Here is a 26,256-nt window from a genome sequence, read left to right as displayed (position 1 = left end):
TTCCAGCTCGGCAGAAGTATCAGCACCAAGAATGCGTTGCTTCTTGGTGCTGATACTTTCTTCTGCACTGGTCTTGTAAACCAGGGGTCACGAGTTCAAATCTAAAAGGTTCGCCATCACTGGCCTATCCCATTTTTATTTTTTTTTACAACAGCAGGTTACACTAGGCGACAGGCTTGGTTTGGCCACGATGAGGAAGCTTAGCTATGGTTTGGAACGATGTCTATACTGGGGAAACCCTGGTTTACACAAACCAGAAAGATAAAGCCAAGCTCTGAAATAGATTTCCAAAGCACAGTTTGGCATGATGTCTGACTGAACAGGCCACAGCTATGACCGCAGCTCAGCTTGCAATGTAAGCTGTAAGTTTCTGGAGTGAAAAGTATGCAGACGGAGAGTGATTCAGCTAAGCATACCTTTATTTAGTTCAGGACAAAGACACTGACCAGCTCGCAGGCTGGTTTATATGCATTCAGAAAACCCGCCACCAAGTACACCTAAACACACCCCCTACTCCCCATAGGCTATTTACAGTAACCGGGCAACCATTGGTCTCCCGGCTGATTGGGCCGGCTAGGATCCTTCGGATCCATTGTCTTTCGACTGAAGCTACAGATGAATTGTGCCTGGCCAGCCCGGGCAAGTCCGGGCATGTCAGGCTGAATACATTACATGGAGGATGGCTCTTTCTTCTGGATCTCGGCTGACCCAAATAAAACAAATCACTGGGTTAAGTTAGTGCCGCATGCATCACTACCGATATGGCAAGTCTCGGGTCTTTATGGTTTCCTCATCGGGCAGCACAAGCAGATCCTAAAGTTTTGAATGTCTTTTGGTTGTGTATCTTCCTTATCAAGCCAAGTAGTAGCCAGAGGAAAAGATTTAGACTGGGAACATCCAATATGCCCGTCTCTGCACTGATGCTTCCAAATGTTTAAAGTCCAAACAACCCCAACTAAAGGGCACAATACCATTCTGACACATAATATCTCCCACATGGGACGGCAATCCTGGCAAAATTGTATTTGGGACCACTTCATTATGCCCAAAATATCACTTAGCACACTCAATCTTTCCTCCAGCAAATCTGAAGAAAAATTTATAGCATCCTGGTATTCACTCATTAACTATATGGCTGAATCTGATGTAATTCCCGCAAATCCTTTATACAAATCAATGATATACTTTTGAAACCCGAACCTGAAACATTATTCAGCTTACATCTAAGATAATATCTGAAGTAACTTTCAGAACACTGATTTAAAATTTGCCTGCAAAGATATATATTTATTACACGATTGTTGTCTTAAGAAATATTTTGTAGTGTGTAATACAGTTCTCTGGCATCTTCAGCCCGGACATAGTTAAGCATTAATGTTTTTTCTAACCTGTTTTTGTACTTCATCTGCAGACAGCTATTGTACTTACCTTGTAGTGTTATTAAATTCTTAAATTAAAAAAATATAAATTAAAAAAGAAAAAGAAACCAGAGATGCAACCACAGAGTTTGGCCCTCGGCTAAATGGAATTTTTGAACTAGGAACAGGGACTTGCATCCAGATGTAGCAGATTGTGTTGTGTTTTCTTTTCGGCCGCCTCCAGCACTATCACCTGGGTCTCTGCACTCAGCTGAAGGAGGAGTTTGGGGAGGGCCGCTAAGGTGATGGGCACTGGAGAAGGACAGGTGGGTGAGTAGAAGCCCCGTCAACATAACTCCAGTGCCATCGCCTCAGTCTTGGCACTCAGCAGGCAAGAGGTGCATTGGAGAGGGCAGCTGAGATGACAATGCTGGAGGCGGGCAGGTGGAGGAGGAGGCTCCTTCTCGCCCACCTGTCTGCCTCCAGCGCTGCTGCTTACCTGAGGGCAGGGAGGAGGTGGTTCCCAGTCCTCTCCCCCTCCCCCACGGCTGCAGTGAGGTGTTTTGGGAGGAGGAGGAAGAGACTGGATTTATACCCCGCCCTTCATTACCTGAAGGTGTCTCAGAGCGGCTTACAATCCCCTTTCCCTTCCCCTCCCCACAACAGACACGCTGTGAGGTAGGTGGGGGCTGAGAGAGCTCTTTTGAGAACTGCCCTTGAGAGAACAGCTCTGAGAGAACTTGTGACTGACCCAAGGTCATGCCAGCAGCTGCATGTGGAGGAGTGAGGAATCAAACCCAGTTCTCCCAGGTTAGATTCCACGCACCTAACCACTGCACCAAACTGGCTCTCCAGTTTAAGATAGATCCAGGTGGGCAGCCGTGTTGGTCTGAAGTAGCAGAACAAATTTTGAGGCCAGGAGCATCTTTAAGACCTTTATTGGTTTATTCAAGGTATGAACTGCTAGCTTCCATTTCAATGTATCTGAAGAAGTGTGCATGCACACAAAAGCTCATGCTTTGAATAAACCTTTGTTGGTCTTAAAGATTCTACTGGACTCAAAATTTGTTCTTTAAATTAAGGTTTCAGATTTTTCTGCAAACTGTCAGGGGGGTCCCCCAAGTTCAGACAAATATCCCCCTTCTGTCAATGTGGCCCCAATCTGCACATTTAAGTATCCCAGACAGGGCCAAAGTTGACTTAGATATACTGATACACAGTAGGTGGCTGATGTGTTTCATGAAACTCTGGGTGGCTGTTATGCTTTACCCACAAGAGTCTCTTCGGAGAGGGGCTGTGGCTTAGTGGTACAGCATCTGTTTGGTATGCAAAAGGTCCCAGTTTCAATCTCTGGCATTTCTAGTTTAAAAAATGATCAGGTAAGCAGGTGATGCGATAGACCTTTGCCTGAGATCCCGGAGAGCCACTGCCAGTCTGAGTAGACGATACTGACCATGGCCCATTCTTCATCTAGCATTCACTCTGCTGTTCTACCAAACCCACGTTGGAACAGAAATTCCCCTCTACATTGCATGCCACTTTCACTTTCTTTGATTGTCGGATTTTATGGAAGCCTCCACACTGCATGCCGGTTTCACTTCCTTTGATCTCTCAGTTTTATGGTACTGTCTGCCAACGCTCCCACTAAGCTGTGGAGTCTTGTGAGCAAAAATTCTACTTTGTGAGCTACTGGAATTAAAATTGTGAGCAGGCAATTTGGCTACTGCAGAAATTAGTTTGCTCTGGAGCCATCCTTCCTGAGCTAAGTCAAAAACGTGTGAGCCGGAGGCTAAAAAACTGTGAACTAGCTCACACACTAACTCATCTTAGAGGGGACACTGCTGTCTGCATAGACTTATGGCTATTTTATGGCCATTCAGGGGGACTCTGCAGTCAGTACAGCATTGGCCCCGGGGTATTTGAATGTGGTTTTGAGCCACATCTTCTTCCGTTTCAGCGGAGCGAATGCTAGATGCTGAATGATGGTCTGATTCAGTTAGGGTTGCCAAGTCGATCTTCGCTGGGAGCGGGGGGCTCCCGGACGGTGTCTGGTGTGCGTGCGTGCACGCGAAGCGCGCGCGCACCGCATGCACATCACCTGGAAGTGACGGGAGGACGCCAGGCACGCTGGGGGCGGGGCCACAGCCATACAAGGGAAAACCATAGAGTTTCTCTTACAAGGGAAAACCATAGCGTGCCTGGTGTCCTCCCGTCACTTCCGGGTGACGTGCACGTCAGGGCGAAGTTCCCCCTGGGGCCCGATTGGGTGGCGCCGGGGAACGGGCCTCTGGGGCGGGGGTTCCCCCGCCCCCTGGGGGGACTTGGGATCCTTAGATTCAGTATTAGGCAGCTTCATATGTCCATGTGTCTCTCTGGAACTCTGTCAGCCTGTCCCAGAGAGACATTTCACAAATCCACTTTCTTTGACAGAGGCTTTTCTAGAAACTCCCATCGAAAGCCTAACGGTGGTAGAAGGTCAGGATCTGGACTTGCATTGTGTGGTGGCTGGAGACAACACATCTGCTCTGCAGTGGTCCAACCCTCGCTGGTTCGTGATTTTTCTCGACCGCCAACTAGGTAAGCGTCAGTGGGAGCAGGTGCCCTCATTTTCCCATTGCACTGAGGACAAGAGGTGGGCTTTCTTGCCGTACAGTCATTGAGATGACTCAATCCATGCCACTGCCATTTGGTTCCAGCATAGTCCGTCAACTACTTCAGGGCAGGAAGTCAACCCGATAGAAGCCCCGTTGTGGTTGCAAAGTGTGAAAGCAGAAATTCCTTCCAGGGTGTTCATCACTGCTTCCAATACGCAAAAGACCACTACAAGCAGGGGCGGATCTACTGTGAAACTACTGAAGCTTAAGCTTCAGGGGCCCTAATCTTGGAGGGACCCTGAAGCAATTTTTTTTTTTAATGAGTGGATTTTTCAACAAAATTGATGGAGGTTTTTTTTTAAAGTGTTTGTGATTAAAATAAGGCTATTTTAGTGGCAGAATCATAAGCCAATGGGTTGAAGCACTTAATATTGACCTTAGAATATGATTGAACACCCGTTTCACATGGCCTCAAAATGTCCCTGTAATTGGTCAGATTTCAAAATTTTCTCCGGGGCTTGCAGCAACCAAATCCCCAGCTGTATGGGCTCGCTGAGCTGCCAGAATCTATTCATAGCCTAGATTTTGGCAGCTGGATCCTCGAATCCTTCATTGGCGCACGGCTTAATATTTCTACAGCTCAGCCCTTAGCCAATCAGAACCAAAGACATCGGGATGGTCAATTCAGACCCTTTGGACCTTGCTGGATGTTGCCCTATTGTTGCTGGTTGTGAAGGGGCCTCCATAACAGTTCAAGCTTCAGGGTCCCAAAAATGTAGGTTCGCCACTGACTACAAGAGCAAAGATGCATAGATCTTGAGCAGTGAAGTGTAAAGCACTCTGCAGAGGCCAGTCCAGGCTCTGGTTTATGCCAGATTACACTGTAATACATTTTTAAGCCTTTCAGATAACACATCATTGTATGATTCAGGTGGGTAGCTGTGCTGGTCTGAAGCAATAGAACCAAGTTTGAGTCCAGTGGCACTTTTAAGACCAACTAATTTTAATTCTGGCCTGGGTATAAGGTTATACCCAGAATTAAAATTTGTTGGTGTTAAAGGTGCCACTGGACTCAAACTTTGTAACGTCATTGTATGCCATTTTTATTCTAGAACAGTGCTTCCCAGATCTTTTATACCCAGTTTCTTTCTGGATTAAAACTGGAGGTCCATTTTAGTTCACATGCGATTTTGTGTGTATCTTCTTGAGCAGGTCGCTTTCTGTAGAGGCACTGGAATTTTAATTGCCAGTGAAAACATTAGGTAGTGCTCTTTTTTCCTATACCCCCAACGGCATAGTTTATTAGATGCATTACACTTGCTTTATCACATAAACTAGGAGTGTCAAACATGCGGCCCAGGGGCCAGATGAGGCCCCCGGAGGGCTTCTGTCAGGCCCGCAGTGGAACTGGTTGTCTTCTGCTTCTTCCAGTTCTGCTACTGCTGCGTCATCGTAGGTTTGCAGCTTACAGATACACACCTGACAGCATACTCAAGATTGCAACAGCACAGACATTTTGATGCAATAATTCAGAGCAAGAGGTGTCAGTTATCAGACACTGTTAAAGAAACAAAATATTGCAAGTGCTAATGTTTTAAGCATGTTTTTATTTTAAGTGTTTGTGTCCTTAATAAAGTTTATATCTTCACTACCTGGCATTACATTTTATGACACACGTGGCCCGGCCCGACAAGGTCTCATTTATGTCAGATCTGGCCCTCATAACAAATGAGTACAACACCCCTGGCCATAAACTGTGACAGCTTTTGAGCCTGCAATGCTGTTCTGGTGCTAGGAAGAAAGAGTTGTACCAACAAAGGGTCACCTCCACCTAGGGTTGCCAGCTCTGGGTTGGAAAATACCTCGAGATTTTGGGGGTGGAGCCTGGGGAGGGCAGATTTTGGGTAGGGGAGGGACCTCAGCATTTCCCTGGCTGTGTAAGATCCAAGATGGCAGCACCATTCTCAGTTCATGGGCACCGTCAGATGTACAGCCATTTTCTCCAGGAGAGCTGATCTCTGTCATCTGGAAATCAGTTGTAAAAGCGGGAGATTCCCAGGCCCCACCTGGAGGCTGGCAACCTTAAACATTCTCCCAAATTAGAGAAAAGGCTCTGACTCTGGTCGAGGCTAAGCGGATCTCCTTTGGGCCTGGGACCATGCCTTCCTTGCTTCCTGGGTCCCCATTGTGTCCCCTGCGCCCAGCCGTTGAACTTTTGACAGCCACGGTTGCTCTCCCCACCCCTGCAATGAAACCCATTCCTGGTCTCACCCCCGAGTGATGTGGCACACCCTGGTGTAAAGCTCTGAAGAATGACCTGTTAATGTCTTTTCCATTTTTACAATGCTCTTTCCCCAGGTTTAAAGGATAAGAGATATAAGCTTATTAATTCGTCAAAGGACCAGTTGTCAGTTCGCATCTCCAACGTCACAACAGATGATGAAGGACCATACACATGTTACCATTACGGTGCAACAGTCACAACCAAGCAAGTGAATGTCACCGTTTTAGGTGAGTTCCTAAACTCCTGGCTTTGAATATATGAGAGCGAGCAAAGAGGGACAGGCTGATCGAGTTCTGTTTGCCCATATAGCTGATACCAGTGGGTACCCAGTGGTGGCCCAATGGCACAGCATATTGAAAACTAAGGCTGCCGTCACAAGGTTGTTTTGGTCGGGATTCACTGCTGTTCCCTCTCGCATATAAAATTGTTGATCAGACAGACCAATCCACCTCCCACCCCGAAGCGGGTTCACTCACGCAATGCTCCCGGTTCTCTCCTGCGTTTTCCTACACCCGGAAAAATGAGTACTTTCCGGGTGTTTCTGCTCCAATTCTGCACTTTCCCCTATCTGGACTCCCCTTCTCACAATGAGTGCGATTTGGTCTTCTTCTTTTTCCCCGGCGACCGCCATTAAGCACATGCGCAGTTATGCACATCATAATGTGCAAATGATTTTTTTAAAAAAAATTCCCGCACCACCAATTGGGCGGCGTGGCTGTCTGACTCATCACGCAATTAAAGAGGGACGTGTAACCAGTTTTTATCCGGTAAAAAAGTCGTGGATAAACCGACAGCAGGAGCAAGTCGCAGTAAGAGGTCAACGTGTGGCCACAGCCTAAGTGAGCTTAATTAGGGATAGTTTCTTCCCCTTTTTGTATATAGTGGTCCTTCCAACCTTCTTGTTTAGGGGCAGAACCAGCAGACTAAAAAGCCACGGAAGCAAGCTCCACTAAAGGAATAGGACTGGTTGCCCATTAATACAAGGACCTTTTAGAAACTCTATCTTTACCCATTACTTCAGAAGTTGATGCAATCAATTTTGTGTATAGTTTAGATTAGTCATTGTCATTACTGAGGAAGTTCAACGAAACGAAGTTTATAACATCTGGATTCTTCGTTTATATGCTACATGAAGACATCTCTGCTGAACTTATATTGTTTGATCTTTTCATATGCTACATGTAATTTGAAGACTTCTTTGTTAAACTTACATTCCTATATGCTATATGCAATGTAATTTGAAGATTTTTTCTGTCAAATCTTCACTTGTATGTTAAACCTTCACTTGTATGGACTTTACTGCTTTATCTATCATTAACAATATAATTACATATTTCTTTTTTCCCCAAAAAAACAATTTATTAGGATATATTATTAGTTCAAACATACAACATATTATTTTGTTATACATCCTTTCTTCTCTTTCCCCTCCCCCCCTGGCTTCCCACAGTGCTCCAACCTCCAGCCCATTTCTTAGTCCTTTTCTATTTTCCTTATCTTCTAATCTTAATCTATCGGTAACACTTCTTTCTCTTAATTAACTTTCATCTAATAACATTAACTTTTCAATAATTGTCAAAGCAAATTAAGTTGTCCTTTACATCCCAATTATATAATTACATATTTCTGTAGCGTTGTTTGTTACACAGCTGTAGTTGCTATTTGATTTAAGTTTATATATTGCCCAGACTTTCAGCTTATTCAGGGAGACATGGAGCTCTACTTCCCTCTAAAATGTTGTCTGATACGAGCCAGGACATAACACACGAAGTTGCTAAATATGGTTGGTTGGCATTGAACTGGAGGAAATATCTAACTAATATACAGAAGGACCAACCCAATTCTGTTATTTATGAGAACCATGACTCCGTATTTTCAACACTGAAATTTATTCTATGATTGTGAAAATTTCTTAGTGTAACATATTGTTTTATCTATTTATATATATTTATCTACCATTTTTGTACTATACGTGCTGGTCTTTGTTGTTGTTCAGTTGCACAGTCGAGTCCGACTCTTCGCAACCCCATGGACCAGCTCCCGCCAGGCCCTCCTGTCTTCCGCTGTCCTCTGAAGCTTGCTCAATTTCATGTTCATTGCCTCGATAGCACTGTCTAACCATCTCATCCTTTGCCATCCCCTTCTTCTTTGACCTTCAATCTTTCCCAGCATCAGGGTCTTCTCCTCTGAGTGCTCCCTTCTCATTTGGTGGCCAAAGTATTTGAGCTTAAACTTCAGGATCTAGCCTTCCAGGGAACAGTCAGGGTTGATTTCTTTTAGGATTGACTGATTTGATCTTCTTGCAGTCCAAGGGACTCTCAAGAGTCTTCTCCAGCACCATAGTTCCAAAGAATGTATTCTTCGGCGCTCGGCCTTCCTTATAGTCCAACTCTCGCAGCCATACATGACTACTGGGAATACCATTGCTTTGACCATGCGGACTTTTGTTGGCAGGGTGATGTCTCTACTTTTTATCATGCCGTTGAGGTTCGCCATCGCTTTCCTCCCAAGGAGCAGGCGTCTTTTAATTTCATGGCTGCTGTCACAGCCTGCGGTGATCTGGTATCCCAGGGACGTGAATAAAATATACTAAACCCATTGCAGTCAACTCTTTTTGTGTTGGAAGGATCATGAACGTGAATGAGCTGCATCTTTCCCCTGGGAGAGAATCAGATCTATTGTATGTGGGCATATAACAATCCATGACCAGCTCTTCACCACTCGCTGTGCTGAAACTGAAGCGGGAAGAATTCGGTTTCTTAATCCATTCATCTGTCTTTTCATTACAGCTGCTCCCTCCAAACCTCTGCTGGAAGAACTGACAACCAGAGTCCACAGTGGAGAAGAAAAGATTGTCTTAAGGTGCTCCACTTGGGGGAGCAAGCCACCTCCTCAGATAACATGGCTGCTGGACAATGGGATGGAACTCTTTGGTATGCTTTAATTCGCTCCCTCTCTGGATGGAGTAAACATTGCTTGTTAATAACTTCTCTGACATCTGCACTGCTGCCTAGGGATGCCAGCCTCCAGGTGCGAGGTCAGTTCCCCTGGAGAAAAATGGATGCTTGGGAGGGCGGATTCTGTGGCATTATATCCCACTGAGGGCCTTGCCCTCCCTGTCCTCCATTCCCAAATCTACACAAGTTTCACAACCTGGATCTGGCAACCCTTCCCCTCCCCCCTCCCCTACCAGTGGCCAGGCAGGACCTGACAACCCTAACCAGTTTGGTGTAGTGGTTAAGTGCGCGGACTCTAATCTGGGAGAACCGGGTTTGATTCCCCACTCCTCCACTTGCAGCTGCTGGATGACATTGGGCAAGCCACAGTTCTGGCACAGCTGTTCTTGAAAGAGCAGTTCTGGAAAAAGCTCTCTCAGCCCCACCTACCTCACAGGGTGTCTGTTGTGGGGAGTGGAAGGAGTTTGTAAGACACTCTGAGACTCCGAGTGAAGGGTGGGGTATAAATCCAATTTCCTCCTCCTCCCTCTTTCTCCACCTTAAAGATAGCAATCAACCTGATCATCCAAACATAGATCTCTATGGGATTTTTGTGGTGGTAGTGATGGCAGTAAGGAAGTCTGCAGCAGCAACTGGTTCACCTGTCTGCACAGAGAAGCTATCCAGTCAGAAAGACCTCCGGCTGTGATTGGTTTGCCTGCCTCTTTGTCACAGAGGGGCTCACCAATCACAGCAGTTTCTAGGCATGACTAGACAGCATAATGCTGGCAAAAATCCTAGGACAGGAGGAATCCAAGAAGCAGGGCCTAAAATAACAAACTTAAATGTGGAAGTGTTCTGGGAGAATGGCTGAAGTGGGCATGAGTGTGAAAGCGGCGGAGGAATAAAACAAGAGCAGGGTCATAGACCTTTGGTTACAGGCCTTCATTTGTTGATAAAGCGGCAAAGTCTTAAAGACAATGCACTTTTCAATCCACCTTCAATGCACTTTGCAACTGGATTTTACTTGCAAACAATTGCTAAAGAGCATTGAACGTGGATTGAACGTGGATTCAAAGCGCATTATTCAGCATGTGTGTGAAAGTACTTCACAAGAGACTGTCCCCCCCCCCCCGCTGCCTTCCCAAATATGTTTTAGGTGACACCCAACATCAGTGTGAAGACAACGGCAAGAAGTGCAACACAACCAGCACCCTGACAGTCCATACTTTCAGCCAGAAGTCTACTATGACTTGTGTTGTTCGCCACAAAGCTCTGGGAAGTGGAAATTTAACCGCAGCTGTCCATCTTAGCCATATCCGTAAGTGCAGTGGTTGTATCTGTGCGACATTTTACAGCGTAAACATTGATTATAGAAAAGAGAGGACCAGGAGAGCCTGTCTTCTCATTAAACATGTCCTAAAGCGGGTGGATGGCAGAATGGATGTCAACCAAGCAGAAAACACATGGTGCAGAAATCAAGGTGATTCATGATGGTCTCCACGCCATTTCTTCCAACTCTTGTACTAAGCCTAGTCATTTATTGACTGGCAGGTGAGGCCTTGTTCTGTGACTTGTGTTGTCACGGTCAGGTCCAGTGAGCAACAGTTAGCAAAGCAGGTCTGAGAGCCAGTCCAGGGGTCAGCCAAGAGTTCAGTCAGAAAAGCCTTTCAAACAAGTCCCAAACAGTTTAACACAGCCACAGTCAAAACATACCAAGAGTTGTAGTCCATAAATCATGCTTAGCCCGGTAAGTGCAGAGCTGAAGCCGTAGTCAGAGAAATGCCAAGGGTCAGGTCGCCGTAAATCAGGAGAAGATAAACAGATGCCGAAAGTCCAAAACACCAACCGAGTCAAAACCGAAGAATCCGCAAGATCTGAAGCAAGGTCACACAGAGTATCTGGTCCTGACATCAACGGTGCCAGCACGGTGTGCTCAAGGCAACAGGTCTGCTGAAATAGCGTGCTGGCTCATTATCTCATTAGCTCCCTGAAACAATGTCCAGGCTGCTGTCAAAACTCAGGGCTAAGCGAGCTTCGACCACGCATGCGTGCAGCCTTTCGCCTCTCATTCAGCTCCTGACGCCTTCGGTCTCGGAGCCTGTTGACAGGTGGAGGAGAGTCTGGTGGTGATGCACTTGTGCTCGGCGGTACCTGATCGACCTCAGGTGGCTCTTGCTGAGTGGTATCCTCCTCAGGACTTACAGTTTCTTCTGTTAAAGGAGCCAAGTCCTCCTGTCCCTGGCTGTCAAGCCCTGCTTCTGAGGCCACGTCTGGGGCAGGCATGACATGTGTCACTGGAGACTAAGTGGATGGCTAAATGGAATGTGGTCTTATGGGGAAGAACTACAGAGTTTGGTTAAATTTTTTTTTGTGTGTGTGTGTTTTAAATTTTCCAGAGTCTACTACAGACATCATTCCAACTACATCTGAATTTGGTACGACAAGCTTGAAGAATCCTTGGCATCACACAGGTAAAATACAGAAAGTGAAGTGCCCCCAACAATCTTCAACAAAGGAAATTCTCTAGTTCACTCTGATCAATCAATGACCTTTCAAGTAAGACCAACAAAGTTTAATTCTAGGTATAAGCTTTCGTGTGCACGCACACAAAAGTGTATACCTAGAATTAAACTATGTTGGTCTTCAAGGTGCCACTGGCTTCAGACCAACAAGGCTACCCACCTGAATCTATCTTCAATTAAGAGTATGCAAAATTTATCCTAATATTGGGTATTTTTTTAAATAAACCATGTATACACCTATCTAGTGGGTTAGAGCTGAAATGAAATTTTAAAACTTATCTGCACAAACCATTCTTCAAGGTCATAATAACCCTTTATGTGGCTGCAGTTGACAGCCCTTTGACCTCTGGAGACACCTGGACAGAGGGTGGCACTTGGGGAGAGGATATCTCAGCAGTACCCACTGAAATGTGGTATGCTGCAGGCGGCCATCCTCTCTCTGACGCTGTTTAACATCTACATGCGCCTCCTCGCCCAGTTGGTTTGGGGGATTAGACTGGGGTGGCATCAGTATGCTGATGACCCCCAGCTTTATCTGTCAATGGATGGCCAGCTGGACTCCACCCCAGATGTTTTGGACAGGGCATCGGGGGCCGTGGTTGGATGACTATAGCAGAGCCAGTTGAAATTAAACCCAACGAAGGAGGTCCTGTACCTGAGCTGTGGGGGTTTGGGATCAGGAATCTGGCTCCGAACACTTGGTGGAGCATCTGTGACGCCAGCGCCGAGAGTGAGGAGCCTCAGGGTGATCCTGGATGCCTCGCTTTCAATGGAGGCCCAGGTCACCACTGTTGCCAGGTCAGCCTTTTGTCACCTCCGGCTGGTGAGGCTACAAGTTCCCTATCTTACCTCCTAGGACTTAGTTACAGTGATCCATGCAATGGTCACTTCCAGGCTGGACTACTGTAACTTGCTCTATGCGGGGCTGCCCTTGAACCTGATCTGGAACCTGCAGCTAGTGCAGAATGCAACAGCACACTTGCTGACAGCGACGTCTGTGCGGGCGGGTGTTCAGACAGTGCTACGCCAACTGCACTGGCTGCCAGTTGGGTGATTGGGCTTGATGTCGCCCCTGGTTAGGAGCCGGATGGGAGACCACCAAGAATGTTGAGGGTTGCAGGGCAGAGGAAGGCAATGGCAAACCACCTCTGAAAGTCTCTTGCCTTGAAAACCCTATACAGTTGCCATAAGTCATCTGTGACTTGATGGCACTTTACACACACACAATCATGCACACACGCCAAGCCCAGCTGCAATTTGTGGACCCCTGCATGTATTCCAGGAACGGGTTGGGTGGGTGATATTTCTGAACATGCAGCAATTTCTACTCTCAAATGAAATAAAGGAACACTTTCTAGTGCTCTCAGCCAATATTAATCAGCCTAGTTCCGCTGAAATTAATTTTTGCTGCTACTTTGATAAATACAGCTTCTTTCAAGCCATTCACTGTAATATCAGTTCTATAATATACATTTCTGAAGGGACATGAAAGGAATAACATTTCCCTTTTCATTCCGACATTATCAGACAACGTATTAAATGTAACAGAAGGAAACTTCGGGATGCAAAGGCCGTCCCCGAGCAGCGAAGCGGACACTCCAAACTCTGCCACCACCAACGGTACGTCATGTAATTAACAATAATTTCCAAACGTAAAATGGAATTAATTCCTGCAGTTATATTGACCCGCACAAATTCCTTCAGGCTATTCGCTGCACAGTATCAGTACTGCAACATACATTCCTAATGGAACATGAAAGGAATAAACCCTTTTTATTGCAGCGGAATCGAGCAACATTTTTAATATAACAGAAGGAAACTTTGGGGCTCACACAACATCTGCAAGTGATGAAACCGCGACTCAGAATCCTAATTCCACCACTGGTATGTTAAAGTACCAATAATTTCCAAATGTAAAATGAAAACCCAATGGGATCAATGTTTAGGGTGACTATGATACGACGAATACAGTTTATAAAGTAACTTTAACATGAGACCAGTGTTCCCTCTAAGATGAGTTAGTGTGAGCTAACTCACAGGTTTTTAGCCTCCACCTCAAACATTTTTGTCTTAGCTCAGGAAAGATGGCTCCAAAGAAAACTAATTTATGCAGTAACCAAATTGCTTTCTCACAACTGTAATGCCAGTAGCTCACAAAGTAGAATTTCTGCTCACAAGACTCCGCAGCTTAGAGGGAGCATTGCATGAGGCTATGTATTTTTTAAGAAAAATTTAAACCATCATACAGGTGAATCTTCGCCAACACCATGTCTGTTTATTATTATTTATTTATTTATTATTGAGATTTATATCCTGCCCCATCTAGTAATTCAGCTCGGGGTGGCTTACAAAGGTTAAAATATAAATACAACAGCAGCATAATAAACAATATATCTGATATAAAATTTGGTGCTAAAATTATTTACATAAAATCCAAGATGGACGACGTCCCACACTGGCGGCCAAGTTCTTCGTAGCAGGAGCTCCAGGAAGAGTGTTTTCCAGATCTATTGGGCGGCAACTACCCCAACATGGGGTAGGTAGTTAGGATATCATTGATGGAACAGTGATGGCGGCGGCTCCCCCTCAAAGGCCTGGCGGAAGAGCTCTGTCTTACAGGCCCTGCGGAACTGCCCTAGGTCCCGCAGGGCCCGAGTCTCTTCCGGGAGCTCGTTCCACCAGATGGGAGCCGCCACCGAAAATGCCCTAGTTCTGGTCTGGGTCAATTTCACTTCCCGGGGGCCTGGAACCTCCAGGCGATGGAAGTTCCCCGATCTCAGTGCTCTTGGGGGAATGTACGGGGAGAGGCGGTCCCTTAGGTAGGCCGGACCCTGGCCATTCAGGTGTTGGCCAACACCATCAGCTAGGACTGGGATCCTTCCTTTCATTGCAGGCTACTTAACACAGGCTCCGGTCACACGGGCCGGAAAATGCAGGGGGGAAGCGTGGCTGTTTGCCCCGGAGCAAAATAACCCGTGGCTGCGAGATCAGATGTCCCCTCGAGGTCCCGTCGAGGTCCCGTGGTTAGGGGGGAGGTGCTGATCACACAGCAATCCTGCGGCGCAGTGACAAAGCGGCGCGGCAAACGGGGTTGTGTTTTTGTTTTTAAACTGAAGTGTGCGCATGGGCCGTTGGGTGCGTGTGCGCATTCCGTGAAGACTTGGGAAAAAAAACAACCTTTTTGCGAGGGGACATGGGCGGGCGCTGGATGCCACTGGAAATGCGATCAGACGCCCGCCCTTGCCCCGTGGTTTCCGGAAACTAGTACCTCCAAGGTACTAGTTTTTAACTCCGCATCTTCGGCAGGAAGCCTCGGGTTTGCCATGGGAGCTCTACACTTCCCAGATGTTGCGGTATGATCGCGCCCGGAAAATCCGCCTATCATCCGTCTCAGTAGCGTGGCTAATGCTCCGTGTGACCGCAGCCACAGTCCTTTAAAATGAGTATAGGAGGGAACAGAGTCTGAAGGGTTAATTATTGTAGTATTATTTATTATTTAGCCATGTCTCTGTGGTCTGGTAATTATTAAAGGGAACAGAACAGAAGGAAAAGAAAGAGCTTTTTTGGAAGTGTTAGGCGGTGCCAATAGTGTATCATTTATTTATTTATTTATTTTTCAGATTTTTTACCCCGCCTTCCTGGCCGAAGCCGGCTCTGGGCGGCTTACATAAAAGCAGATAGTCACATTAAAAACATAATTGCAATGAAAACAAATTATAAAATCATAGTAAAGTGCTAGTAATTGTTGTTAGTGTTTGCCGCCTGAAGCCAGTATACAAAGTTCTCATCTTGGAGTCAGCTTTTGCCTCATTCTAAACTTAACCTTTTTTCTTTAAAGCATGTATATCCTGCACTTTTCGTATAAAAATGTAATTTAGGGCAGCTAACGACATAATTTTAAATTATAAAAGAACAATACAAGTAAATTGCACACTAAAAGGAATCAGCAAAATATAGCCACATCGACAGGCAAACCGCAAAGAATAAAAGGAAAATAGAAATTAGTAGCATGCAAGCTCTTGGGGACAGAGATCAGTTTTGATGAAACTGATGAATGGATTGTACTGATTGCTGAACGGGTTGTATTGAAATATTGATGAAATAGCTGTCTGCTTCCCTGGGCCTAAGGGATAGAAGGGGAGGGTGTATAAAAAGAATAAATGAATGATTACGCAGCCATATCAACATCCCTCCCTCTTGGGAATAACCCTTCTCTTTTTCCATTTCAACAGGAGCAGGCAATGTATTCAACATAACGCAAGGAAGCTCCAAAACAGAAGCAACACCCACCAGCGGCAAAGCAGGAGCTCTGAACTTTACTGCCACCAACAGTACGCTAAAGCAATTTAAACCATAATTTCCATACAAAAAAATGAAATTAATTCCCGTTTATAGTCCAACATGCACAGCTTCCTTCAAGCCACTCTGTGATTCATTTCCCCTGGGAATTGCAAGATACAAGCTTTCCCTCTTTCATTTTTCAACAGAACCTGACAAAATATTAAATGAAACAGAAAGAAACTCGAGTACACAAACACCATCCTCAAGTCCTGAAGCTACTGCTATTCTGAATTCCAACATGACCAGTGGTAAGTTAGAACTGAACAACTGTTTCTGGACGTAAAAACGTGTATTCCAGCACAGCCCTGCCATAGGTTCCCTATAGAGATGACCTTTGTCAAAGATTTGGAGGGTCTCCCAAGAGAATACAAGGGGCAGTGTGGCGTCCTTGCTTATTGGGGAGACAGTTTTACCTTGAAAACACTCTCTGTGTACCTAAACTTGGTAGATTTCTGCTGCCACCAGGAATTAAAAATTCCAAATCTCTCTCTTTTGGTAGAATGACCTAGGGTCTGGGCATTTCAGAGGACTATGTGGCCCTGAGGAAGGACTATTCTGATTTCTGGGATAAGTTTAAACAAAAAATGATTTATTTAATAAAGAACAAAATAGGTTTCTGGTTATTTTGAACTATTGCTGATGAAAGGAACTTGTAAATATAACTGGCAAAGCTTGGTGTCACACAGTCTCTCATACTCCCAAACTCCACTCTGACAGGCGTAGACACTCAGCCTAATCTCTCTCTCTCTCATTTATATAGCCACACAGGCTAAACTCTTTGTCTTATTCACACAGAATAGACTCAAAACTCATATTCACACAGACAAAACTGTTTGTCTTATTCACACAGAATAGACTCAAAGACTATGCTCTCTCTTCAAACTTCACACACAGAATCACTCTCATAGACACCCCTCCTCCCACACTCTCAGTCATCAGCCAATCACATCACACCAATGCTCCCTCTAAGCTATGGAGTCTTGTAAGCAAAAATTCTACTTTGTGAGCTACTGGCATTCAAGTTGTCAGCGAGCGATTTGGCAACTGCATAAATTAGTTTGCTCCGGAGCCATCCTTCCTGAGCTAAGACAAAAATGTGTGAGCCGGAGGCTAAAAAGCTGTGAGCTAGCTCACACTAACTCAGCTTAGAGGGAACACTGCATCACACTTGTCTCCCTCTATCACTCTTCTCATATTACTGCAATCAAACTAAACATTTAAAGAAACACACACACCAAAACATGAAATCATTACAGGCAGCATCCCAAGAAAAATCTCCACGAATTGAACTGTTAGTGGAGTGCGACTTCCCCACCTCCTTGCTCTACCTGCAGCCCAAAATTATCCCCCGTATACTTCTCCTGCAGGAACAGTTGCCCCCATCCCGGTTTCCAGCCAAAAAGCTATCACAGTATGGAAATTGATAAAAGGTATAACTCTGTTGTGAAATATGTTAATTCCACAGCTATTATGTAGATGATCATAGCATTGTAATTTCTTAATATGAGACGTATTGTTATATTTGTCGCGCAGTGCGTGTGTTTGTGTGAACCAGCACCTTGAAGCAGTTTTGCACGCACAGCAGACTGTCTTTTACCAGAGGCTTCCAATAGTAAACCACACTTACAGTATATACAATCCTCAGACAAAGTGCTTCGCCAGACTCCATCTATCAACAAGGGGAACAGTACATTGGTACATTTCTACATATATACATATGTCAGCCAATCAGGACAGTGCTGACTCATTGTGACTGTGTCTTTGCCCAGACAAGTCTAAACTGGCTGGATCTGGTCAATAGCATCTGTCAGCTGTCAAATAGATCTGGGAGATCTAGGTGCTGAAACTTACACACCGACAATATTTCCTTATTTTGTATGACAAAAAATAATTAAAAAATTTGAATCATAAAAAAGCTATCACAGCAACTGCCGTGCATAAGCCAATTAAAATATCACTGAAAATCACCAACACAAGCAACAAAAGACAGTCCCCGTCCAGCTAAATTCGTTACAGCCACAGTATCATAATTGCCTGACCTAGAAGAAAGAAATTCTGGTTGTCTTCCAAATCCTGCAATGACAGAAGCAGCTCCCTTGGAAGGGAATTCCAAAGGACAGCCCAGGGATACCTGAAGAGCACATTCAAACATCAGACCATATCCACAACAAATGGGGTTGCCAAACTCCAGGTGGGGTCTGGAGCTCTCCCAGGATCGCAACTGATCTCCACAGAACAGCAGTGAGTTCCCTGAAGAAAATGGCAGCTTCAAAGGGTGCTCCAAACAGCAGTGAACGCACAGGTTTTTACTTTCAGATGGGTAGCCGCGTTGGTCTGAAGCAACAGAACAAAGTTTGAGTTCAGTGGCACCTTTAAGACCATCAAAGTTTTATTCTGGATATAAGCGTGCACACGGAAGCTTATACCCAGAATTAAACTTTGTTGATCTTAGAGGTGGCACTGGACGCAAACTTTGTTCTAAGTTTTTACTTGCTTGCCACGCAGGATCCAAACACAGCCTCTCCACACCAAACATATCCTCTCCAGGAAGCACCGCTGCTATGAAATACTACATTTCTCCAGCAATCAATAAATACCTTGTTATTAGGAAACGGTACTCCAAATGCATTAAAACACACTGTACTTTTGAAAAACAGGAACGAACCTTACCCATGAAGGAATCGTGAAGAAGCCCAGCAAGTTATTACCGATCCTTGTGGCCACGCTACTTTCAATTCTGTTTGTTGCAGTCCTGCTTTTCGTGGTGAAACTGTGGAAAGCACACAGAGAGTGGAAGAGAGGTAAGGCAGTCTGGAGAATTGCATCTTTCCATTCATCTAGTATGAGTGGGGAAGTTGTAAGTTTAAATGGCTTTAAAATATGGTTTTATTAGGTATGTTTTAATTGCATTGGTGCCTCTTGTGATGGCAGAACGACAAGATAAATAGAAGCCCGGTCACATGGGAGGTTTTGCCACGCAAGAGGGATGGATCGGGGGGTGCATCAAGTGGGCGCGATCACACCGCAACATCTGGGAAGCGGCGCGCACCTGTCCCTGATCCGTCCCTTCCGGACAAAACTGTGCATCAAAAAAACCCATAGAAAACACTACTACCTACCTGAAAATCCGCTGCAGGGATGGGCGTCTGATCGACGGCGCGCCTGTCTCTCCCGCAGCATGCGAGGTCCTGCCGAACTGTGCATGCACACACATGCGCAGCGGGCTGGCCTCGCTCTCCGGTCCATGGCTTCCTCCCGGCATCTGATCATGCCGGGGAGGACCTGCATGGCGGCTGGGGGGATCTGTCTGATCCCACCGCCGCACGTCTCTTTTGATGCGGCTCAAAAAAGCCGCACTTTGGCCGCACCTATTTCTCCCAGTGTGACCGGGGCCAGATTTTATCAAATAAACAGTACATTTTTATGCCGCCCAGAGCAGTATGCATAATTCTCTGTTCCCCAATTTATCCTTACAACAATCCTGCAATGTAGGCTGTGTCCTTCAGCAAGCAATCAACAATAGCATTCATTGTGGACAGTGAGATCAATCCATTAATAGAACACATTTCCAAAGTGGGTGGTGGTTTTCTGCAAGTCGTTTGATCCTTACTTAAGACTTCCTGAGAGTGCAGCTCAAATCCAGTTCTTAAATAACCTTTCAACAGGTAAAAACTCTCCATAAGATTATTTTACTAGCTCAGTTTCATATGACAGATATTCGGTTTGAATGCACCCTCATGTGGAGAGAGCTGGTATCTGACCGATCAGAGCAGGAAACGGAATCTACAATTATGAATTAAATGTTAAACGTCAGCTTTCACCGCATTCAAACAACTATTCGCCACGTGAACAGGCACAGCAAAAATGTCTTCTGGTAAATTTTAAAAGGTAAAGGTTTCCCTCGCTCGAAAGCCAGTCGCATCCGACTCTAGGGTTGCGGTGCTCATCTCCGTTTCAAAGCCGAAGAGCCAGCGCTGTCCGAAGACATTTCTGTGGTCATGTGGCCGGCATGACTAAACACCAAGGTGCACGGGAACACTGCTACCTTTTTTAGCATCTCATAAAAGGACTCGGAGTTGGCCCATCATGATGTTCAAATGAGAGGTTGTGATCGATGCTCCCTCTAAGCTGTGGAGTCTTGTGAGCAAAAATTCTGCTTTGTGAGCGACTGGCATTCAAGTTGTGAGTGAGCGATTTGGCTTCTGCATACATTAGTTTGCTCTGGAGCCCGCCTTCCTGAGCGAAGACAAAAATGCGTGAGCCGAAGGCTAAAAGACTGTGAGCTAGCTCACACTAACTCAGCTTAGAGGGAACACTGGTTGTGATTTCTGCTCACAGCCTCCAAGCATGAGGGGCCATGGGGCAGCATCTTCCGGCTACTGCCCCTTCAAACTCAGCTGCCCTTTATTGATTTATAACCATTTCCAGGGGTCGTTTCGTAGAAAAAGAGCTAGGGGAACTCATTAGCATAACTCATTAGCATATGCCACACCCCCTGGCATCACCGGACGTGTGTCATAAGGCCACACACCCTGCCCCCAACGGTCCCGGCCGCCGCCGGCCTTGCAGCTCCACTGCCGAGCCCCATGAGGGGCCCGGCGGTGGACCTGCAAGGCCAGCGGGAGTGCAAGGAAGCCCCGCAAAGGCCCTCCCTGGCCCCAGGCAGGCAGGGGTGGGGAGAGGCAGGGAGGAAGCAACTTACCCTCCCTCTTCTCCTGCCTCCTCCTGGTTGAATGAGGGCCGGAAGCAGGGCGGCCGGAAGCAGGGGACGGGGCTTCGTCATGTGCCCCGCCCCCCATACCTCACCCGGGGGAACTGCAATCCCCCGCGATTCCCCCCGAAATGACCTCTGACCATTTCCATCCCAAAAACTCCAGCCAAAGAGGCACTTCATGAAACCTAGATTTGAGTCCAGTGCCATTTTAGAGACCAACAAGATTCCATGGTATAAGCTTTGGAGAGTCAACGCTGCCTTTGCCAGAGCTTTGACTTTCGAAAGCTTAGACCCCAAAACAATGCTCCCTCTAAGCTGTGGAGTCTTGTGAGCAAAAATTCTCCTTTCTGAGCTGCTGGCATTAAAGTTGTGAGCGAGCAATTTGGCTGCTGCATAAATTAGCTTGCTCTGGAGCCATCCTTCCTGAGCCAAGACAAAAACGGGTGAGCTGGAGGCTAAAAAACTGTGAGCTAGCTCACACTAAGTCAGCTTAGAGGGAACACTGCCCCAAAAACCTTGTTGGTCTCTAAGGTGCTACAGGATTCGAATCTAGCTCTTCTACAGCAGACTGACAAGCCTACCCTCTGAAACAGCAGCACAAAGTATATCTTAAAAGGAGCAAAGTTAACACCGTCACTAAAAGCGCAAGTAATGAAAGCAGAAGGCATAAAACCCAACTTAAAGATTTACAGACACATCAACTACCAATAGGGGAATGACCTCGGTTCAGCGACAGAGCATCTGCTTTGCATGCAGAAGGTCCCAGCTTCAAATTCCACCATCTTTACCTTTAAAAGGGTCAGGTAGACGGTGGCCCCTGCCACACGGCAGGGAAAACAGAGTGAAAAGTGCGGCTGTTAAAAGCCACACCACAGTTGAGACGCCGCGGCGGGATCCCACGGATCCCCTGAGCCGCGGCGCCTTTTCTCCCTGGCACGATCAGATGCCGGGGAGATAACACAGTCCGGACGGGGAGGCTGCCGAACTGTGCATGTCGGAGCATGCGCAGTTCGGCTAGGAGCCGGGGATGCGCCGGCGCAAGGGCGTGCCGGCGATCCGACAGCCCGGCTTGCAGCGCCCCTTCGCTATGAACCACCTAGGTAGGTGGTTCTGTTTTGATGCGGTGTTTTGCGCGGAAGGGCCGGTTCAGGGACGGAAGCACAACGCTTCCCAGATGTTGTGGTGGGATCGCACCCTTTTGCTGCGTCCCCGAACCGTCCTTCTACCGGCCCAAAACCTTACGTGTGACTGGGGCCAGTGATATGAAACTGCAACTGAGACCCTGGATAACCACTGCCAGAGTAAATGAAGCTGACCTTGATAGACCAAGAGTCCAACTCAGTATAAGAAAGGTTCACCTGATGAAAACAGATATGTTTTAGCGGCCATTTTTAAATGAATGTTGCTACATATGTGAGAACATGGGCAAATTTTAAAGGAGCTCTCATGCCTGTTTACATACAGTGGCCATTTTAGAACACACGTTCTAGCACTAAAAGCAGCATAGCAGTTGGGGCTGGAGTCCTATGGTAGAATAGAAAATTTAGGACTGGCTTGTGTTATAGCTAAGGTGTTTAACAGGGCAATCCTAAAGAGGCTTGGAAAGATGTAACTCTGTTTCGTGTCGTACCATTAACCACCTTAGCTTTAATGCAAGCCAGTCCTGCACTCTCCATCCTACTGTAGGTCTCCAGACCCAACCACCATCTTGCTTTTGGAGAGCAATCATAAGAACATAAGAGAAGCCAATATTGGCTCAGGCCAGTGGCCCATCCGGTTCAACACTCTGTCACACAGTGGCCAAAAATACCAGGTGCCATCAGGAGGTCTACCAGTGGGGCCAGGACATTAGAAGCCCTCCCACTGTTGCCCACCCCCGGCACCAAGAATACAGAGCATCACTTGCCCCAGACTGAGAGTTCCTAGATATACCTTGTGGCTAATGATGGAGCTCTGCTCCATATGTTTATCTAATTCCCTCTTGAAGCCGTCCATGCTTGTAGCTGCCACCATCTCCTGTGGCAGTGAATTCCATGTGTTAATCACTCTTTGGGTGAAGAAGTACTTCCTTTTATCCTGTTCTAACCCCTCTGCTCAGCAATTTCATTGAGTGCCTACAAGTCCTTGTATTGTGAGAAAGGGGAAAAAGTACTTCTTTCTCTACCTGCTCTATCCCATGCATAATCTTGTAAACCTTGATCATGTCACCCCTCAGCCGTCATTTCTCCAAGCTAAAGAGCCCCAAGTGCTTTAACCTTTCTTCATAGGGAAAGTGTTCCAATCCTTTTATCATTCTAGTTATCATAAACAGCTCTAGTCAGAATCCTGCACAGGTCTATTCCATAAGGTTTATTCCCAGGAAAGTTCTTAGGATTGCCCTGTAACTGACAAACAGTGAAATGCTAAGCAAGTATAAACAGATGATCAATAGGATTTCCCCCCCGGTGGCTTTAGGATTGTATTCAAAGAGTGCTCTTTGTGAAGAATTCTGCCGTATTTACTGTGTCTCATTATTTTCTTTCTGGATGTCATCCACACAGAAAACGATTCTTCAGACCTGACACTGGAGAGCTACAAAGCCAGGCCTAATGAAGACAATCACGTGCAGGAGAATAAACATGGTAAGTAAGTCAACAGAGCCATAGCACACGTGTGAGCATGTGTCTGCAAGAATTTGAATTTTTAAAGTGCAAGTACGAATGGGTGAAATTTTAAGCACTGTGGTTGTCCCAAAGCAGCCTCTTGACCAAATCAACCCCCCTCAGGATGTTTCTAGAACTTACCATGTGTGAGACAAAAGAGGGTGTCACGTAGTCTGAAGTTGTGGCTATAAATTGCCCCACAAGGCACTGGGACACCCCTCTCAAGTTTACAGTGACCCTCATCTTGGTCTACTTGACAATATGGTAGTTAATAGACCTTCCAGACCATCTCCCTTATATATAAAAGGCGAATGGTGGTGGCACTTCTCTAGAACATTCCACACGCTCCGGAATTGGTTGGTGCCCTGGTGTGTCACTCAGAATCTGTCCCTATCCACTGGCTGCATTGCTTGAGTCTCACCTCCAACATTCTAAACAGTTTGCTGTTCCTCTCCCCTCCATAGCCAGTCAGAACACAGCGGTTATTTGCATATGCAGCCTCATTGGCCTTTGCCTCGGAACACAGAGGTCGTTTGCATATGCAACTTGATTGGCTTTTGCCTCTAACATTCTAAACAGTTTGCTGTTCTGAGGTAAAACGTGTCCAGTCCCCAGGTGAGGGCTGGAGATCACTTAGAATTACAATTGCTTTCCAGACGGCGGAGATCAGTTCCCCTGGAGAAAATGGTGGGCTCTGTATCCTTATATGCTGCTGAGGTGGCCCCCGTATGACAGCCAATGTGACGTAGCAGTCAGGGCTTCAGAGCACGAGAGAGGCTGCAGGTGTGTGGGGGGTGGAAAGCGGAAGAGTGAGGGGGAAATAAAGGTACGTTGATGATTGGCTGGGAAGGAGATAGGGTTGCCAACTCCAGGTGGGAAATTCCTGGAGATGTGAGGGATGGAGCCTAAAGAGGGTGAGGTTTCAGGAGGCGTGGGACCTCGGACAGGTACAAAGCCATAGACTCCACCCTCCAAACCAACCATTCCCTTCTGGGGAACCATCGTTGCTAATCTCCAGGTGAGGGCTGAAGATCACTCAAAATTACAACTGTTCTTTAGGTAGCAGAGATCAGTTCCTCTGGAGAAAATGGTGGACTCAGTGTCATTATACCCTGCTGAGGTCGCCACAGCAAATTGACACTGAGTGTCCAAGGCCGGGGCACCCGCCCAGAGCCTCTTTCTAGGCTCGTTGTATTTATTTCCACAACGGGACTTTTTCCTAGTCATATCTAATTCTAAACCTGAGTGACTATACATATTTTATGCTCTGAAGTTTTTAATCCTGAATCTTCAAATGCCTGTAATCTTGTTTTTGTCCACAAATATTTTATACTAGAATTAAAAAAAAAAAACTGTTGGTCTTTAAGGGCCCTGTTTGTTTTGGGGGGGTTTCTACAGCAAACTAACTTGGCCACCACCACCCCAGAACTAGGGTTGCCAATTGGCCTGGAGAAAAATATCATGTCCCCTTAATAGAGGTTTAACAGGTTGTTATCTACCAGGTGGTGTTATTTACCTCCATGCCAGGCAGAGTTTCAACTGCACATTTCCACGCATTAAGTATCTATTAAAGAGACAAGAAGGGTTTTCCTCCCAGTCAGTTGGCACCCTTACCTGTCAATGTTCCCTCTAAGCTGTGCACATGAGCGGCTGCTCATTAACACAGGAAGCTCTGCTTAGCAGTAATCTGCCCATTGCCCATTTTAAGATTATAGCCGTTGTATTCTGCTCAGGATGTGAACTGCTCTGCTCAGTAGAGGGGAAAATTAGAGGGAACATTGCCTGGAATCAACTCCTGGCTCACCTGGTTCCTTCTCCCCACAGTAAGCTGAAAAGCCAAGCCCAAGACCAGAACCTAGTCTCTTCCTTCTGATCACCTATAGGTTCAAGTAGAGGAATGGTTTCTGAATATTCACATTTTCTGAGTATTATTCTGACTGTGGCTGAGGCCAAAGCAAACATTTCTCTATTTAGTGGAAGAAAAACAATTAATAAATATGTATTTACTTTTCCCCCAGTAGTCGGTTGGAAGTCCAGTATGAAGCGTGGAGCTGAAGGCTCATGGCGGACATCATCGAAGAATTCAGAAGGGTCAAACGGATCAGTCTTTGAGAAACAGTTGCCCTACATAAGAGAGACAGATCTGTAACCGTCAGTCCCTACTGACAATACTGGACTGCGTACCATAGCTGTGGCGCTGGGCTGCATCCTTTTCTATTTATTCTGCAGCGTGCCGCCTTGCAAATATTTGTCCAATATTGAATTCCCAACAGGATTTTAGGGAATCAGAAGTGACTCATAAAATGAGAGCCGTCTGCACCTTGATTCTATTTTTGACTGGCATATTGCAATTTTTTTAACAAAATCATAGCAGTACCGTGAACACTGTTGGGAATCTGTTTCTTGTGGATGTTATTATTTAACCAGAGTTTCTAATACTTTAGGACAGCAATTTCAGGCCCTGACAACACATTATTTTGACATATCTTCACAGCAATCTTGTAAGGTAGTAAAGTATTACCGGCAGGTCTTCTTCCTATGAGCTGCGACGCTCAGGAACACTGCAGATCCTCATGGATCCCCAACAGAGCTGCCTTTTCCCCCTTTTGCACTGCCTTTGGAACCTGCTAACACTAGGGCATACATATGGACATCAAACTGCCATATCTCTGGCCTCTCTTTGTATACATGCTCAAAGGAGAAGCAAGGTGGCAGGCCAAGGTTAACTCATCCAGAGCACTTATCCTGGGCTTGTTCTTCACTGTGGTGTTATATCTTCTTGGTGCTCTGTTTGTGTTTTCAGATTTCAACTGTTTGGGTCTACCATCCACTGTCCTGGCCTTGATGCTAGTGAATTCGTAA

General features: G+C 46.1%; 1 protein-coding gene across 1 annotated transcript; it reads left to right on the top strand.

Moving 5' to 3' along the window:
- Positions 1-1,663: 1,663 nt before the first annotated feature.
- On the top strand, positions 1,664-26,256 carry CRTAM (cytotoxic and regulatory T-cell molecule). The gene is made up of 11 exons (XM_015421664.1): positions 1,664-1,688; positions 3,789-3,935; positions 6,311-6,463; positions 9,026-9,169; positions 10,332-10,493; positions 11,572-11,646; positions 13,225-13,317; positions 15,930-16,028; positions 18,696-18,839; positions 23,293-23,373; positions 26,198-26,256. The coding sequence occupies exons 1-11, from the start codon at positions 1,664-1,666 to the stop codon at positions 26,254-26,256; spliced, it is 1,182 nt and encodes a 393-aa protein (XP_015277150.1).

The sequence above is a fragment of the Gekko japonicus genome, unplaced genomic scaffold, assembly GCF_001447785.1.
Source record: "Gekko japonicus isolate JY-2015 unplaced genomic scaffold, Gekko_japonicus_V1.1 scaffold750, whole genome shotgun sequence".
NCBI lineage: Eukaryota > Metazoa > Chordata > Lepidosauria > Squamata > Gekkonidae > Gekko > Gekko japonicus.
Note: the sequence above shows the minus strand (reverse complement) of the source record. Positions and strands in the feature narration are given on the sequence as shown.

What these genes read in the sequence shown, in the direction of transcription:
- CRTAM (XM_015421664.1), top strand. Translation starts at nt 1,664, where the DNA reads ATGGGCACTGGAGAAGGACAGGTGG. An exon ending in CAATGGGATGGAACTCTTTG is followed by an intron (nt 9,170 to 10,331) that starts GTATGCTTTAAT and finishes AATATGTTTTAG; the next exon opens with GTGACACCCAACATCAGTGT. An exon ending in GAATCCTTGGCATCACACAG is followed by an intron (nt 11,647 to 13,224) that starts GTAAAATACAGA and finishes CGACATTATCAG; the next exon opens with ACAACGTATTAAATGTAACA.